We start from the raw sequence: 18,733 nt of genomic DNA on the forward strand, positions 1-18,733 counted from the left end.
CTAAGCTGCATTTTGGGATCCTAAATTAGCACTTCTGATCAGCTCTTCTGAAGCTATATAGGGGAATTTGATAATATAGATTGAATTTTTTAAGATTTTTAATGGTTTTACAAGTAACTAAGCAACTGTAAGGCATCCATTAACAATCGACATTTATTTACAAAGGAGTAAGGCTACACAACTACCTCAGGCCCAGAAGAGCAGCCATCAGAAACAAATACCAACATGAGTGGTAAAAATATAGCACAGCTTTTCTCAATACACCATACCAGTATCCAAACAAAAAACTATTTTCCAACTAACTTACAACAAAACTCTGCTTGTGTTAAAAAGCCTAAAGAAAAGATGACAGACACTCTACAGATCTTTGGTGTAACTAGCAAATGTAGAGTGCCTCTAAAACTTTTCCACCTCTCTGCTAAAACATGCAGAAACTCAGTTCTTCATCGCTTGGTTCCTGTGTTCTGCTTTAAAAACCTTTTAGATGGTTTCTTCACAAGGTTAGCAAGTTGGTAGCAGATGCCGGGAGATCCTGCAGCATTTCTGCAGCACCTTATCTTCACAATTATCCTCTTTTCTCTAGAAAAGTCCAGTTAAGAGCAAAGAGTGCTTTTAAAGTACACACACAGACTGCCCCCAAATCATTAGGATTATATTCAAGCATATTCAAAACAAAACAGTGTAACTCTTGAAGTAGTAATAATGCAGAGAAAGAGCTTTTTAATACAGCCTTGTGAATACTCCTAGGTGAATGCATCTGGATGTCTATGCTTACACTTCATAGAATCACAGAATGGTTTGGGCTGGAAGGGACCTTAAAGATCACTTAGTTCCAACCCCCTGCCTGATACTGAAGAATTATTCCTAAAATCTCATCTCAATCTCCTCTCTGTCAGTTTAAAACCATTCATTCCCCTTGTCCTATCCCTTGTCCAAAGCCCCTCTCCAGGTTTCCTGTAGCCTCTTTAGGCACTGGTGCTGGTCTAAGGTCTCCCCTTAAGGAGCCTTCTCTTCACCAGGCTGAACCAGCCCAGCTCTCTCAGCCTGGCTCCAGGCCTCCTTCACTTCTCAGCACACTATCTAGGAGCAGCTTCAAAGGTGGAAAAGAATCCTGAAAACATCTACACACTTTCAGACTTCTGTAGTTCCCAAATTCTGGCATCTTCCTATGAGCTTCTCTATGAATTTTCACATCCTTAAGGCCAACTTCGAATTCAGCTCTTGACTCCTCAGGAAAAACAGAACTTGAAGCACCTCAAGCAAGATGTGGGAAGAAATTAACCAACACACAAGCAGGAAATGAGAAAACTCTTCAAATATTGTACCATAATTTTTTAATGTTCTTCTAAAAAAATACCCCAAAAGAAAGAAAACAGCTTCACAAACCAATGCCTCAATTTAGAACAGTGAACTTGACAGATTCCATTTCACAACCATTTCTATTATTTTCTAACAGAAAGGTGAAACGTATATTGTTTCCCTACAACAGTGTGACTATAAACCTAAGTAACAACCTATTTTTATATCTAATATTTAAAACAGAACATCTAGTCTCAAGCAAAATCTTGCAAAGATTTCTAATATACTTTCAGATGTTGAAATCATCATAGCAGCTCTTCAGATATGGAACACAGCAGGAAATCCAGCGTTTGGGTCTTGTTCTGATTGTAGAAATGTCAAGAAAAGAAGTTTTCATTACTCCTTTATGAGTCAAAGTATGCAAAAGCATTCCCAAGTCCAAATTTCCCAAACTTCTGAGCTTAGCATGTATGTTTTCTAGGGGAAATAAAAGAGCACTTTAACTTTAGCCTTTGGGGAAGGGGGGTATGTATTTTCTTCCAGCATGTACTACAGTAGGTCAAAGGTACTGTCTCAAAAATCCTGCAAACCTACAGCTTACAAGGACTATACTGAAAATAAAAGTATATGCTGCAGGAACAGCAAACATTAACAGAAACACACAGAAAAAAGGAGAGATCAGCATTACAGTATCCAGCTTAAACTTCCTGCCTTGAAGGAAGAAAAATGTCCAAGGCGCACCATTTCAGAAAATCTGATACAAACAAAATAATTAATAAGCTTGGTTTGCCACCTGCATAGACATTTCAGTGTCAGCAACTGACAGTACTCAAAGTAAGGAGCCCGTCTATTGGAGTATCCAGGCAATCAAAGTTACGCCATGGCCTCTTCACTTTAATGAGGACATACAGCATACACCAACTTACCCAACCTGTTGAACTGTTGAAAAGTATGTGACTCCCTCTCTTATAAATAATTAAGCCACCTACAAATTAGAGAAAATCAGTGGTGTGCAAGCAGTGACGACTGTCAAGTCTGGTTTTGCTTTAGAAATAGCATGGTGCAAGGAAAACAAAGCCTAGTTTCTTAGTAATCCAGGAGAAACACACCACACCTTCCAATTGTCTGCATAACCCACTTCAGGCCCGACCTCCATGAGCTATATCAATCAGGATCATCTCCAGGACATGTTCCCCAAGCTACACAAATCACCATTAAGGGTGGCCTGACTGTTTGGTAGCAAGTATATCTTCCTGCCAAGCAGGAGACACAACTCTGCATCTACCCTCTGGTCGTAACCAGCCAAGTCAAGGACTGGGAGGATAATTTCAGCCTCTATGGGAAGAGAAGAAAATGATCTTTCATTACTCTGGAGCACCCCCTAGTAGTCACACAACATCCAGGTCCAGGGAAAGCTATCAGCCATCCCTGCCTTCAGGCCAGATGTGGGGAGGTAAACAAGGTGAGGGAGGCCATGCTGTCAGAATAATAAATTCACTTGAAAGTAGCGAATATTTCATGCATTATATGTGCAGCTAATGGCAAAATAGATTAGTTCAAGCCCTTATTCTTACTGTCTTCAACACAGTAAAATACTACTCCTTCTGTAAGTCACACGTGTTTGTCAGGGCATCAACATGGTGCTTAAGCTGACAAACTTCAACACAGAGCCCAGTTAAATGGGTGGCAAAAGGAGCTGTTTTCTTAAGATTTTAGTTATTTACCAGTTGAGAGCCTGAAAAGTTTAGACTAACATGCAGAAAGCTAACAGAATCCTTCCTTTCTACCTTAGCAAGACTAAAACCACAGATTTTAACTACTTAGAAATATAAAAAAAAAAAAAAGAAGAGACAGCTAAAATCAGCAATAGAGCCTAACAGGAAAAGAAACAGTCTTAGCATAACAGAGCTCCTAAGCCCTGAACTAACTACAGTACTTCTGGTGAAAAGAAAGAAAGAAGTATCAGACAAAGCCCCATTAGAATACTCAGTGCCATTCAGAGAGGAGACGCAGTGCTTCCAGAAAGGGGTCAGAGCCCTGGGTATCAGCAGACACGAGAATTTTCCTCTTCTCCTTACATCACCATTGCTTGCTGTAAACCTTTATCACCAACACACTAAGCAATCACAACTTCTGAACAAAAAAAACAACGCCAACAGACAATCCTAACATCGCTAATTCTTTGAGAATGCCAAAAATATAGAGACTTGGGAAACATTCTATTTAGAAATAGTCTATTTTTGTGCCTCTGGGTCCGAAAGAATAGAGTTAGAGAGTTCTTTCTTCCCTGGAGCAAAATTTACATAAGCATGTAGCTATTGCTAAATAACTTTTGCATTAGAGACAGCTCAGGGAAATGCCCTGTTCTTAAGACTCTTGAGTTTCATCAGATCACTGTGTAGGGCGTTTTATTTTTTTTAATTATTACTCACACTTGTATACTGAATCACTTATAAAACAAATAAGGTTTAATAAGTTTCAATGCCCAAGGCTACCTCAACATGATGACATCTCTGTCACGCAAGAACTGGGAGTGCTGCACCCTGCAGCAATAACTAAAAAGCTGTTTGATATAATGGTAGGTTTAAAAGCAAACCTCCAGACCAAGAGAATTTAAAATGCAGATTCTTGAAACAGGTTAGAAGTTTCCTTCAAGTAAACAAATGTTATTAAAAAAAAATAATAAAAACTGAGTCATATTAATCCAACATTTAGAATCCCTCCAATACACAAATCCAACATCAATAATCCTTCAAATGCACCAAGCGTCTAAACACAAAAGTGAATTTAATTCAATACTGAACTGAATTTAATGTTACAACAGTTTCAACTAAAGAGAGCAGTTTTAAAACCTAAATCTGAAATGTTATAAGCAGAGACTCCCATTTGTACACACCTGCTGTGAAATGATAGATTACTGACAACAGGTGGAAAGAGAAAAAAAGGAAAAAGCATTGGTGGAATTAAAATATGTAATGCAGGCTGCGTGTTCCAACAGGAACCCTGAAACAGTAGTACTTGTTCTACACATAACGCTGAGTTAGATTAAACAGTAGCATACCTAATCACCAAGACTTAAGGCCACAAAGAGGCAGATCAAAGTGCAGCAACGTCGAACTACTCACTGCGTACCTAACTTGCAGTTTCAGTTCATTGAAATGCAAGAGTTTCGTGTCTTTTTAAAACAGTTCTGCCATGCCAATCTCTCTACAAGCTATTTCCTACATGCAGGTCATAAACAGCATAATACCATAATCCAACTGAAATCCACCCAGTCAGGGGCAGCCCTAAATTGATCTGATGGACAGAAAGACTTCTTGTTCCCACCCTGGTGGGTTACATTCCCGAAACCTGTCATCCCGAAACCTGCCTTGCTGTACTGACCAGAAACTGAAAAGTGGTCTTTTTTCCCCCTGCTTGTTCAGAAAGAAATGGCCAGGCAACTACAGTTTGGCTCTTAAAGTAATTAATTGCTGGAGGAATCAAAGGGCAAAGAACTTTGAAGCTTGTTGACACAAGTTTTAGCTGTCCCTCATGAGGATGTGTTCTGCTTCACACACTTGGCAATTACTTACTATGTTTCTGTACAGACTGTTAGAATTTTGTCTAAGAGAAATGGTTCACTTGTTTTAAAAACTCCTTTTATTTTCAGCTATTTTTGGTTTAACGTTATCTTTACAAGTATGTTACAAAGTTCTTAATATTAAACTCTTGAAATAAATATTTCCTACTCCACTTAAGCACATCTCCATACACACATACCTGCACACATATTCTGAGAACCTTTATTCCCTAATGATCTAATTCATGCTTACATTGTAGTAACTAAAATTAAAAATGGAAGACTGAATGCAAGAAAGGTTTTAGAAGCTCAGTCTGCTCATAGCTAACAACTGGAACAGGAGTTAGGAGCTGTAGGACACAAATAAAACTGGCCTGAAACGCTTTCTCCTATTCCAGAGAGGAGGAAAAACTAATGTAAATGCAAGAAGGCTCCTGGCTTCCAGGTATATTGTATCACATTCCAGTTTCGATTCTACTTGTTAAGTATTCACCTGTTTCGCTTAGTATGCACTAATGAACAGGTGGATAGAGCCAAAGCCAAACTCAAAGGAATTATGACAAAACACTAATGTATTATACATCCTGCAGGTCTCATCATGCACCTAGAATGGCAAACAGTCAGTCTCCCTTTCCAGATCTGACAATAAAATGATGAAACATCATTCTGTCTTTTGAAACATACTGCAATGCATACAAATAATGCTTCCTCCTGCTTAAGCAGCACGTCCCAAGTTATTCTAAATATAGATCATTTCTTGTATCTTCTGATTTGGAAGAGCTGCTAGGGATGAAAAAAAAAAACACCCCAAAAAAAACACACAGCACACACTTGTTCCAGAACTTTGCTTTGATGTTTAGTAACATACTGTGTACGAGTCCTCATAGCTATTAGTTAAGAAGAGCTGCAAATGTATGCAAATGATAGAAACTTGTACAAACACCAGCAAATCCTTAAAACTGTGCAAAGACTGGTCAAGAGCAAGTCATCACCTCCACTTTGGTCAACAACAAAACCGAGGAGTAACAACTCCACCTGCACGAACTGCCCCATTCTACCCAAATATATTTAGAATCAAAATCAGATACCAAAACTGTTATTCAAGTGTTTCAAAATGCACACCAACACTTCTAAGGGTGTAAAACTACAAGAAAGCTTTTATAAAAAGATATTCTTTGAATGTACAGGAGGAATGCTATCATACAGCAGTGGCTGAGGTATTACAGATTTTTTCCCATGCACAGTATATAAATTTTAAAACCCACACTAAGAATTTAGCACTTTGGAGTCTTAATCTATTGTTACTTAACAAGGCAAGGAGCATTAAACAAAAAACTTGCTCAAATTAGCAAGCAAAACCATCGGAAACAGTGCATTTTCTCAGACCGCTGAAGGACACTAACAAGTTTAGTTTGTCTTAACAAAACTCTTGAGAACAAGATTTAAGTCAAAGAAATGCATACAACTTGCTAGAGTCACTTGCATTTTGGTTACCACTTCTGAAGTGTAGGAGAGACCACCGCTATACCAGAAGCCCAACCTTTGCACTTCATACAGTTCCAATTTTTCAGTATTTCAAAGGTTTTGTTCAAAGAAAAAACAAAACAAGCAAACAAACCAACCAACCCCAACCCAAACTAAATTATGAAATGATTACTGATATATAATCAGATATTTAAAAGCACTTTTGAGAGTTATTTATCAGTATCTATGCTGGCAACCTCACTTTCATTTGGTGATGAGAAGAATACTTCCAAAAAATATATGTATATGAGAAGTTACAACTTGCAAACTGTTGTGGAAGAAATTCAAGCAGTACATAATCTTATCCTGTTTTAATAAACACACATAAACTCTCCGTGCATTTGCTATTAAAGGTCTATCACGGCAGTATCATATGACCACAAATAAAATCATCTATCTTTAAAAAGAAGACAAGTATTTACCAGGGCCTGGAGCATGCCATTCATAACAACTGTCCCCTCCATAGACTGAAAGGAGGATTTAGATATCATGGAGAGTGTCCAGTCCAGGAAGTCGGCCATCCTTTTCTGCTTGACATCAGGGCGGACAATAAATCTGTCACAGCAAGAAAAACAAACACCGCAGTTACTAACTTTATGACTTTCAGTGAAATATAATTTTTCCTGCTATCCAAACTGGTTGCAGTTCCTAAATACAACTCTCCAATGCATATTTTGCTAAGTTGCTGAGGGTGGAAACACTCCAGACTATCATAAATTCAGCCCTTCTGTCTCTGAGCAAGGCTTTGACCCAGAATTCCACATTCACTTCAATCTATAAACTTGTATCCTACAGATTTCTCATCTTAATTGTAAAGCAACAACCATTCCAAAGGTCCACTAGAATTAGTGAAAAGCTCAAGCAAATACAAGGATTCTCTCCACCATTCTCACCAAGAACAGCTATTTTGCACATCTGAAAATGGGTGCAAATCCACAGTTGTCCATGCTGCACTGTTATCAAGCAGGCCCATATAAAGCGTAATCATCAGTGCTACACTGGGGTTTTGTATATGTGAAGAGGTCAAACACTTGTTATTTAACACACTAGATGGGTCAAGAGATGCATTTTCACCTATCTGAGGGCAAAAGAGGTACATTATGGTCAAACTACTTCTGTTAACCTATAATCATAAGTGGCAAGCAAGCTACAGTCAGAGCATCTGCTTCAATTAGATAATTTAGTGCTCTTAGCACTTACAAACAAGCAGAGATTCAGACTAAATTAAGAAACTTTGTTCTTAATGCAGTCAAAGGAAAGAAGGTACATGGGAAAGCCCCAAAAGTACAATTCATTGTGCTTAAAGAAGGATGTATGCAGAGCCTGTAACTGGTTTATACACCTACAAAGTAAATGAGGAACTGCGCCAAGAGTTAACTAACGGGAAATATTAAATACAGAGAAGACAGGAAACAGTGAGCATGTATGTGATCACTTGAATTGTCTTCAAAGTCAGTATCTGTTGTGTTCAGCAACAGTGAGGATTTGGGGCAGGGCTTAGTTGGAAGGGTGTTTTGCTTTATAACCAAGTAGCAAGGACACAGCCTTCTCTTGCACAACAGTGCAAGTGGAGAGAAGTAACCTGTAAAGTAGATGAACTGGTTCCTAGACCCTTTCTTAGCCCAAAGGAGTTTAAATCTTATTTTCCCAAAGGAGTGCCATAACCTCCAGACTAGAAGCAAGATAAGCCTCATCCCCACCTACTGCAACCAGGTCCCTAAGCAGACAGAAAGGAGAATTCATGAAACAAATTCCAGCTCCTCTGCCTCTGAAAAGTAAATTACTTCAGAAAACAGGATCCTGATGGTTCTCTTGAAATTCATTAACTCCTTAAAGAAGGAAACAGCACCCAGACTTCCTCCCAAAGCAGTTCCCTACTCAGTGTGTTACTAAGATTCCTGTATCTCATCTCTCTCCTTGTCCTTGGATTTTTGTATTCCTAAGAAGCAGCAGCAGTGATCTCTTCTCGGAATAACTATGCCCATTCATTAAAAAATTGATCTGTGATATGAAAGCAGTGAATTCAAGCGCACCAAGGCCAAAATGCTTTGGACCCAGGTCTTCCAATTCCTGGTGAAGTGTTTTAATCACTAGATTGTTTTGAAAATAGTGTTTTCATAATAAACTAAATACTTACGAGTACCCTAGATAGTAACTTCCCTCCCATTACAGCCTTATGCACCTTGATGCAGCTGGTACTTGTTATTAGCATATGTTTTTAATAAAACTTAATTCAGCCAATAAAATGGAAGTGAAAAGAACATAAGACAACTGATAACACACCTGCCCAGTACCCTGTGTTCAGATGCTAGGCCCTTATGAAATCCCCCTGAAATCCAGGGTTGAGCACTGCATGAAGACAGAGCTTTGCTGAATACAGTGCTGTATTCAGTCACATGACTATATATATGCTTCCACTAGTAATTTAGTTTTACAGATACCCTGGAGTACAAATGAAGCGCAAATTCAATTACCATAATGGGATGAAAGAGTCTTTTTAAATGACTGTCACCCTTACTTGAGAAGGCTTCCAGACACTGGATGTACCTTCAAGAGTCTATCCCAGTTTGTTGATCTGCATGTTTTTCTGGGGTTTTAGGAAGCACATCTGGCCACATGAATGCTCAGAGTAATTCACTCTGTGTCACATTTCCACCTTAAATCCTCTGCTTCTGACAACCTGTCACAAGGCAGACGACCAATGCAAACATAAAAATGCTGGAAAACCAACTTCCAGTTCTCAATTCCAAAATAACTGCAAAAACCTATTTATGACAAGGAGAGAAACCTACATTCTGTCACATGGAAAGAAGTATGTAACAGTCAAGTTTATTTATTGAAGGCAATTCAAATGATTAATGCATTCACTTAAATTTGGCTCTGAAATATTTTGGAGTAAATCAGAAAAGTACAGGACTAGTCACCAGAGAACTGTGCTCTCAAACTCCTTCATGAATTTTCTCCATGACTCTGCCAGTTCTAAACCAAAAGTGTTTGTTTTGTCATGATATTCAGAACTGCACCATTATACTCAACTAAAAACACCTTTCTAAAGCACCAAGTCCTGTGACTGAAGCTCAATTAATTTAAAGTACATGAACAGTTATTTCCCCCCAAAAGACAGGATCTGTTAACAACTATTTTGATACAATTAATTCTTCTTAATCTGGAGAAAAAAGTTAATGCGGATTTTATTGTTCAGACCAGACATCCACTACCATCATTTCACCTTGTTCACTCACCTATAGAGCCTCCGCTCCTACAGCTACACTGGTAAAACTATGTTGGCAGAGCCCCCTAGTGTAGACAGAGTAAATGCTGGTGTAAAGATTTTTGGAAAGGTTTTACTTGCTTTAAAAGAAAGAAAAAAGATGAAAGAAAAAACAAAATGACAAACTGAGCTGACTGGAGCCCTCTTCTGCTAGAATATACTGGAATATGAACTATGATATACACTGGAAAAAGATATGGACATACCAGCACAGTTTATGGTCTAATTCGTTTTCATATGCATCAGAAATGAAATCTTCACTAATGCAGAAGGAAAGAACAGCTACAGAGTTTCATTATTTCAATTTTATAAACAACCCTACCACCAGTGTCACTGAAATGACACAAAAAACCCGTCAAAACAACTGCATCTCTATCACAAATTTTTGGATGTCAAGACCACCATGTAAAACAACTGGATTTAGAAAGTTCTGTTATCCTACACCTGCTTAATTTGATGAATGAATTGACAATAAACCTAAGAAAGCAGTACTGTTTTCTGGATGAGAGAATGACGAAAGGGACAAGATGGATATTAAGAAAATTAATTCTAGCACTACTCCTTCCTTTTACATAAATCCCAACAGGAAACATCAAGCCAGTAATCCTACATACCAGTTTTCTGTTTCATGTGCAACACACTGCAAAAATCAGCAGCAACACAAAGAAACTGTATCTTTCTGAAACACTGCAGTACAAACATTGTAAATTGCCCTGGAAGGCAACTGAAGAATATCCTGTTAACAGTGAGGATCTGTATCACTTCTGGTAGGTACCTGTTCCTCTAGTAAGCAGAAAAAAAACAGAGCATGTCCAGTAACAAACACACTATTGGATCTGATTCAGGCAAGTTTTACATCCCACATACAGCTGGCAAATTCCAGTCCTCCCAATGCCATCATTAGCAGAGTATCAGACAAAAGTGTGGCAGGAGAAAGGGGAACTAGCTTTTCCCTTTCTGCCAAGAAGCACAGAAGAGACTTACTTTGAAACCAGCACAGCAGCTGCATCTCGAGCCTTATCACTGACAACCAAGTAACACTAAGGGTAAAAGAAAACTAACTGTAAAGCAATGCACACATGTAGATTTAATAACAACTACATGACTTTGTACATGAATATAATACTTACCATTACAAATATTATGATCATATATTTTATGTAATTATGATATAAACTAAGCTTAAGATTGTAAAACTATTAAATTTCCCACTTTCTGTATCTCAAACAATGAGGTCTCCCTTCTAGTCTTTCAAAGGTGCTACTACAAACCTACAGGAGATAAGCCACTTAAATGCTGCAAGTGTCAAAAGCATAAGATGTTCAGGTATTTGTGGGGAGGGCATGATGTTTATGTTTATCTTAAAAGGCTGATAAGTCAAACACTTTGGCTTATGCTTAGTGAAGCTTTATTACCTTTGTGGAAAATTCATCATGCGGTCATAGCTTCCAATGTTACTAATCCTGACCAAAAGCTGATTTTCAATATAAATCATCAAACTCAGCTTTCAGAAAAAGCCAGCTACTGTTTTCAAATGCTAAAAGCTGTTAACATAATCTAAGGCATACAGTCATATCAGATAGTTGTAAAACAAGTCAGTTTACTGCTTGTGAGAAAACAAGTAACAGCCTCATCCAACACTAAAGCAGCAAAGAACATCTTGAAGATTCCAAAACTACAGATAAATCCTTTACAGATCAGATGCAGAACATATGGTTTTAAACAATATTCTGAAAAGGCAATCATTTATTACATATTGGAAGATTAAGCCTAAGAAAAACACTACAGGTTGGAAAATATTGCAAGAGGTTTTATACTTACTTTTGCTACTGTAAGTATGCGATCCATTGTGGGCACGCGAGTGTGCCCCTCCTCAGAAATATTGCCATCAAAACGGGCCAGATCAAAAGGAATCAAGCATATCATGGAGAGCCATAGCAGAAGCATATAACGAGTTTCCCAAGTCTGGAAAAGAATAGTAAAACAGAATATGCACTCCCTTTCCTGCAGTATATTCCAACAAAGTGCCTGACGCACAAACTATCCACTGGCTCCAAGGAACTTTCGAAGTGAGATGGTAAAAACTCTGAACCTGAACATTGAAACACCAAAGGAGACAGAACTACAAGAAAATCCAAACAGGAAAACAGTAACAAAATTAATGGACCCTTCCCTCTGAATCTGAAATCCAGACAAGTTTGTTTCTTCCTAAAGGAAAACTACATGTTGCTGTTTTCCTGTTTGCTCCTTCTTCCCTCAGCCCATTTGTGCCTCCAGTCGCAAATATGAGAGAAATAGGTTCTTCTTCCTAATTTCATATGTATTGCTGTCATGAGTTTACTGAAAGAACTTCGGATGTGTTTCGTCAGACAGACAGACAGACATGAAGGAACTTTTACAGGCTTTAAAGCTACTACAGCAGCAGCAAAGTGATCAGAATTGATAATGTTTATTATGAATTTATTTTAACTTAGAACAGAGATACAGTTATTGCCTTCAGATCCATTATTTGTTACTTGTAATAGATTATGATCTCTCAAAATTAATCTGCAGTAATAAGCCTTCTGGAATTTTTACCTTTCTTTATTCAAAGATAGAAGAATATGAACTATGGTATGTTGGACTTGATGATCCATATGGATCCTTACGGAAGGACCCTTATGGGTCCCTTCCAACTCAGGCCATTCTATGATCTCAATCCATGCTTAAAAATTATTTGCCTAAATACATTTTTCAAATCAGAATTCTTGCCCAGAACATTCCCAGCCAAATAAGACTTTAAATGAGGACATACAAGGAAGTGAGGGCACACTGTTTCTCAAACTACAAAGAGGTAGGAAAAAACCCTGAAATTCTAGAGTTATTTTTCAGACTCAATGTATTATCAAAAAGCAAAAACTTCTCATGCCATAACTGTGCCATTTTCTCACCTCCCTCCTTTCAAAACAAAAGTGGAAGAAAAACAAAACAAAAATCAAAAAACCTCACAGATCTGAAGATAAATGTTCAGGGATTGGGGAAGAAAAAAATGTTTTTTGAAATTAAACAAGGAAAATGAACTATTATCTTTATTTCCTCATCAAAATAGAAGTTCTCATACCAACTTTGACAAAACCCCAGGGTTTTAAAACCGACCTCTTAACATAAAGACGGATAAATACATAAAACTTAAATACTCCATTTCCTGTGATTTTACTTTTATGACTCCCAAGGTAAATTAACATGACCCTTAATGATTTGCATAGCAGGAAGAGGATTTTTCAGTTACTCCAAGTTCAGTATCCTTCACTGCCTTTCTTACTACTGTTGTTTCAATTAATTTCTTCCCCTATATGAATGGTTAGAGATTTTACTTGCACCTCTACAACCATCACTTCTAAATCCTCAGAACATGTTCCATGAAACAAAAACATAAAACCTCTTCTTCAATACTAAATTTCTCTTCTGACAAGATGACTATCACACTAAATCACGGAATAGTTTGGGTTGGAAGGGACCTTAAAGCTCATCCAGTTCCAACCCCTGCCATGGGCAGGGACACCTTCCACTAGAGCAGGCTGCTCCAAGCCCCTGTGTCCAACCTGGCCTTGAACACTGCCAGGGATGGGGCAGCCACAGCTTCTCTGGGCACCCTGTGCCAGCACCTCACAAAGAACTTCCCAATAGCCCATCTAAATCCACCCTCTTTCAGCTTGAAGCCATTCCCCCTTGTCCTATCACTAAAACCCCGATGGTTCAGTTAACACTGGACAGGATGTATCACTCCTTTATACACTTTCTTCCAGATTTTTTTCTGAACACTGCTCATTAGCTTTTTCTGCTGGAGACACAGAAGTTAAACAAAAAGTAAAGCAAGTTCTCACCTCAGGATCTTTTGGATTCTGGTCTACAAGCATATCCAAAACAGGCTGTAGATCACGAACTTCATGAGGAAACAGTGGGAGGAAAACTTTGTATCCTCTCACCTGTAACAGAAAGTTTCAAAATTTAATAAACCATCTGGCATTGTCAAGTGCTGAGGAAAAGTAAAATACCCTTTAACGAGCTTCTTGTATATGATCCTCATGTACTATGAATGTAGGTTATGAATTAAGGTCTTAAATACCTTGACATTTTTGCAGTTTACAAACTTACTAAGAATTAATGGATTGCTAATATTTTAACTTGAAACCAAGGGGCCGCTGGGAGACTGCCTAGTCCAACTCTCCTGCCAAAGCATGGTCACCCACCGCAGGCTGCCCAGGACCATGTCCAGTAGGGTATTCAGCATCTCTAGGGATGGAGATATCCCAACTTCCCTAAGCAATCCACTGCAGTGTTCAGTCCTCACAGTCAAAACATGTTTTCACATGCTTAGATGGAAATTCCACAATCCATCCAATTCTTCATCATACTTTACCGTTCCTTTTAACATTATGATTCTGGTTTTGTCACTCAGTATCTCAAAGTCTGCAATTCTTTATAGGCTTTTTTTTTTTTTTTTGTATGCAGACCTTGATTTTTACCACTCTGGGTCATTAAATAACATAAACTATCAGGGAAAATGGTAAAAAAAGAAGAACTACTCTCTCACAATACTTAGTCACTTACTTATTAATTTTACTATTTTTGAAGATGTAGATTTTTTTCTTTAAATAATAAATAATATATTGAAAACAGATATTTCAGTTACATTTGGGTTTTTTTACCTTTGTAATGATGTAAAGAAATTTAAAAGCCAGGTGAACAAGTTGGGGAGGAGATCCGTTGTCCCGTACTATATCCAACAACAAAGTCATCATCCACTCTAATGAAAGGGAAGGGGAAAAGTCAGACTACATGCAGTTAGCTTACAGTTTCTCATACTTCTAATAATAAAGAGAGTGTTATAAGTGTTATAAATAATATAATATAAACCACAGCAATCTTGTAATGCAAATATGGACCTTCTAGTTTAACAGATTTTCAAGTACATACACAAAAAATATTTAAAGATGACATTCGTACCTAAGTGACGATCCAGCAAGTGAGGTTGCTCCTGGTACTTGTCCATTATACCTGAAAAGGAAGATAGATATCTGTAATAAACTAGTTGAAAAAAAGGCTCTCACACGCATTAATTGCAAGATACACCCCAATTCTATCCAGCTTTAGCTTAAGATTTCTGTATCCTTGAGCTAAGTGCTGCCACCACCTGTAAGCAAGGTCTAAAAGTAAGCACACTACAAAAAAATAACTGTAAAAATACAGTTTGTGCCCTTACACAGTGCAATCATTTACCTACACTGAACCAAAAAGTCTCTCAAACTACCGTGAACAAAGCTCACAGAACTCACTCAGTTTGCTGATGTCCTTCACTGCAGAGCTCCTTGTGTCTCTCCTTTCCTAAGCACCACTTACCAACACACCATTTCTAAGGAAACTGCAAACAGAGGACAACACTGAACCACTACAGATTGCAGCTGCTCCAGATGTACCAGCTTTACAGTGGACTCCTACCCACACAGGACCAGAACACTGCTTTACATCTTTCTGCCCTGCTGTTCACATCTTCTTCCTTAACATATGGAATCCCACTTACTTTTACACACTTTTCTACTTGTTGGCATGTCAAATGACTGATTGCCTTTAAAAACACAGACCAAGATATCTCAACATCAAGAATTGGAGTAGCATGACTCTTTTCTAACTCTGAGGCTAATTCAGCCATGGGGAAATTCTCCCAGGACACACTGGGCTTCACCACAAGGCTATCTCTCCTCCCATGCCTGGAACGTGTTTAAAGACATAGTTCTACCATTGAGGATCTGTACTGAAACAGGGTATGGGCACCACAAAATTCTTATCTCTTTCTTTTGAGCTACCTTGCTATAGCAGGAAAAAAAACCAACACAGTAATACTTTGAAAGTGAAGATGCACTTCACAATCCTCAGAGCTAGTTTTTCATTTTGAACTAGAATAAAGTGTTAAGCAAAGAACAAAGAATTCTTGATTAATTTTAACCTGGACGAATATAAACTGTAGCTATTACTATCTGTGCTCCTCGAGACTTTTCACATTACTTTATCTTGCTGCAGTAATATGTTATCTTCCTTTTGGGAACTGACTTAAGGAAAGACAAACTGAATACTGAAAAAAAAAAAAAAAAAACAACCCCAAGAACAACTTGCCACAGTTTTTAGAAACAAAGGCATTTCAATTTACACACAGAATCAACATAAAGTGACTGCAGAAACGAGAGCTGGATTTCAGAAGAGATCTCAGCTTAACCAGTATTGCACTGGAGACTGCCAGGGTCATTGTAGACATTTGGTCAGAAAATAGCTTTTCAATTAAAAAACTAAAATACTTTCTTAATCCCTCCTTTTCCTGCATTTATGTTTCTCACAGCTTCACTCCCTATCCCTTTTATCCACTTGTCACATCAACACTTATACTGAAGATATAATTCAAATTCAACAGTGCTGCAGTTGACCAGTGGATGACACTGCATAATCACTTTCAATGGTATCCTTGGCAGGTATTTGTGCAATTCCATCCAGACACCACAGTGCTGGCCTTTTATCAAGAGGGAAGCCTGAGCTCCTAATCATCAGTAACTTCCTATTGTAGTTAATGATACCTTGTTCTGGGTTCAACTGTAACAGTTATTTTTCTCCTTTTTAGTAGCTGCTGCAGCGCTGTGTTTTCGACTTTAGTTAGAGAACAGTGCTAATAACACACTGAAGTTTTTAGTTGTTGCTAAGTAATGCTTACTCTGATCAAGGACTGTTCAGTCTCATGCTCTGCCAGTGAGGAAGGACACGGAAAGCCGGGAGGAGGCAGAGACAGGACATCTGACCCAAATTAACCAAAGGGGTATTCCATACCACAGCACATCATGCCCAGTACAGAAACTGAGGGCAGTTACCCAGAAGGGCCAGATCGCTGCTCAGGTCGGGCTGGGTATCGGTTGGCAGCTTGTGAGCAAGTCTGTTCTCTCCCCTTGTTACTTCTTTTATCATTATTATTACTGGTGGCAGCAGTAGTAGTTTTGCGTTACACCTTAGTTACTGGACTGTTATCTCAGCCTGTGCAATTGTGGCTGAGTGGTTCTGAATTACAGGCTGGGCTTAAACCACAACATACCTTAAGCTGCAAATGACAGAATTAGTGAATACAAGAAATCCCATCAACACTCCAAACTACAGCTCTCAAGCAGATAAGGAATTTGCTGTTAAATTCCACATCTTTCCAACTTGTTTTCCCAAATCACAGTCCAGCAATCCAAAATAAATCCCTAAATCTAAATGCTGAAGAGAATTAACTGGAAAAAAATTCTTCAAATGTTATTTAAAAAATAAATCAATAAATAAAAGTTCCTAATTTTTCCTACAAAATCCTGGTTGCAGATTAAACGCTGTGCCTGATGTGGTTTAAGCCCAGCTTGTAACTCAGCACCATGCACCCATGCACTCACTTCCATTCCCCCTTCCACCCCCAGGTGGGATGAAGAGAAGAATCAAAAGAATGTAATCCCCATGGGTTGAGATAAGAACAGCCCTATAACTAAAGTATAATATAATACTACTAATAATAAAAATGATAAGAGAAATAACAAGAGGAGAGAATATAAAACTAAAAGAGGAAAGGAAAAAAAAAAAAACCAAAAAACAGAAGTGATGCACAACACAATTGCTCACCACCCGCTGACCCATACCCAGCCTGACCTGAGCAGCAATCAGTCCCTTCTGGGTAACTCCCTCCATTTTATAGCCTGGGCATGACACGCTGTGGCATGGAATACCTCTTTGGCTAGTTTGGGTCAGGTGTCCTGTCTCTGCTCTCTCCTGGCTTTTTTTGTGCCCCTCCTCACTGCCAGAGCATTAGAATGGAAAGTCCTTGATCAGGGTAAGCACAACTGAGCAACAACTACAACACTGGTGTGTTACCAGCATTATTCTCAGACTAAAGCCAGAACACAGCACTGCACCAGCTACTAGGAAGGACAAAAATAACTGTTACAGCTGAACCCAGGACACTTCCAAACTTCTAACAGTCCACCAAAAAAATGAGCAACACATGTTTTTGTAAATGCTTCAGAGACCTGAGTTAAAATCCCCTGTAAGTGATGATCCCTGCTGTATCTGCATACAGATTATTCCTTAAGCTTCAACATGACATCCCACACATTTAGCCTGTCACCATATTTGGGACAGTTTGCCCAAATGAGAGCAAATTATCAAAGGATCAAATGGTACAACACTAAATATCATAACAAAGTATTGACCAACATACTTTTACCTATCAGCTTTATGTATATTAACACTGAACTGAATGGGCAAGAATGTGCATGCAGAAAGTTCATAAATACAATATAAATACACAGAGACAGTACACATGATATGAAAGAGAAGTATAGCAAGGTGATCGATCGGGTAGAGATAATGATAGCCTTTCAGACACAGATTTCTTCAATAATGGCTTCTCTATCCCATCAAAGTCAACCATTTCACCTGTGATACAGAACAATCAACACAAATATGAATGTTCGTGCTACTTCTTTCTGAACAGTTGCATGTTCATCATTAACCTCCTCAGAACAGTTATGTCAACTAAGTACAATACTACTGAGTAACTTCTGCAGGGCCAGATTTCCAAATTTAGGGCTTTCTGGTTTATTGCCTGCCTACCTAGTCTCTTTCTGTCCAAAATACAGACACTGGATCAATATTTTGACTGCAAGTTTTTTGGTTTTTTTTTTCAATTTCACCATTTTTGCAAAAGCACTTGCAAAATGGTAGTTCACTTAATTCAACTTGTAAATACAAGAAACTTGGAATCAACTTCTGCAAATCACCTGGTCAGAATATCGGATCCAATACACAGATGTGCATCATAACAGGCTAATTACAAAGGCCCTGCTACATGTACCTAATCACACACTTCTATGTTCAGCTGAGGTCTAGAAGCAGAATCACTTTCATGATATGGCACAAAAGCTCAGTTACTAAGTCACACCCAAGGTGCCCTCTCTCAGAAATAATTACATGATCTGTATGGATTCAGCTGGCCTTCATATTTTCTATGAAACAGAAAGTAAAAATATTATCCCTTT

The 18,733-nt window shown here is 38.3% G+C and overlaps 1 protein-coding gene across 3 annotated transcripts in view; it reads right to left on the bottom strand.

Annotated features, from left to right (window-relative positions):
• TBCD (tubulin folding cofactor D) overlaps positions 1-18,733 on the bottom strand; it is a 122,486-nt gene that overhangs the window by 103,149 nt on the left and 604 nt on the right. For 2 of the 3 annotated variants that reach the window (XM_062639750.1, XM_062639751.1), the window contains exons 2-7: positions 14,643-14,693; positions 14,345-14,442; positions 13,520-13,621; positions 11,478-11,621; positions 10,641-10,696; positions 6,808-6,940 (exon numbers count right to left, since the gene is read on the bottom strand). In XM_062639750.1, coding sequence (XP_062495734.1) covers positions 6,808-6,940; positions 10,641-10,696; positions 11,478-11,621; positions 13,520-13,621; positions 14,345-14,442; positions 14,643-14,693 — 584 coding nt within the window. Of the gene's footprint in view, positions 1-6,807; positions 6,941-10,640; positions 10,697-11,477; positions 11,622-13,519; positions 13,622-14,344; positions 14,443-14,642; positions 14,694-18,733 lie in introns of those variants that run through there. The other variant, XM_062639752.1, reaches the window with a different exon arrangement.

Source organism: Pezoporus occidentalis, unplaced genomic scaffold (assembly GCF_034315485.1).
Source record: "Pezoporus occidentalis ecotype Australia unplaced genomic scaffold, CSIRO_AGI_Poc_V1 ctg62, whole genome shotgun sequence".
Lineage (NCBI taxonomy): Eukaryota > Metazoa > Chordata > Aves > Psittaciformes > Psittacidae > Pezoporus > Pezoporus occidentalis.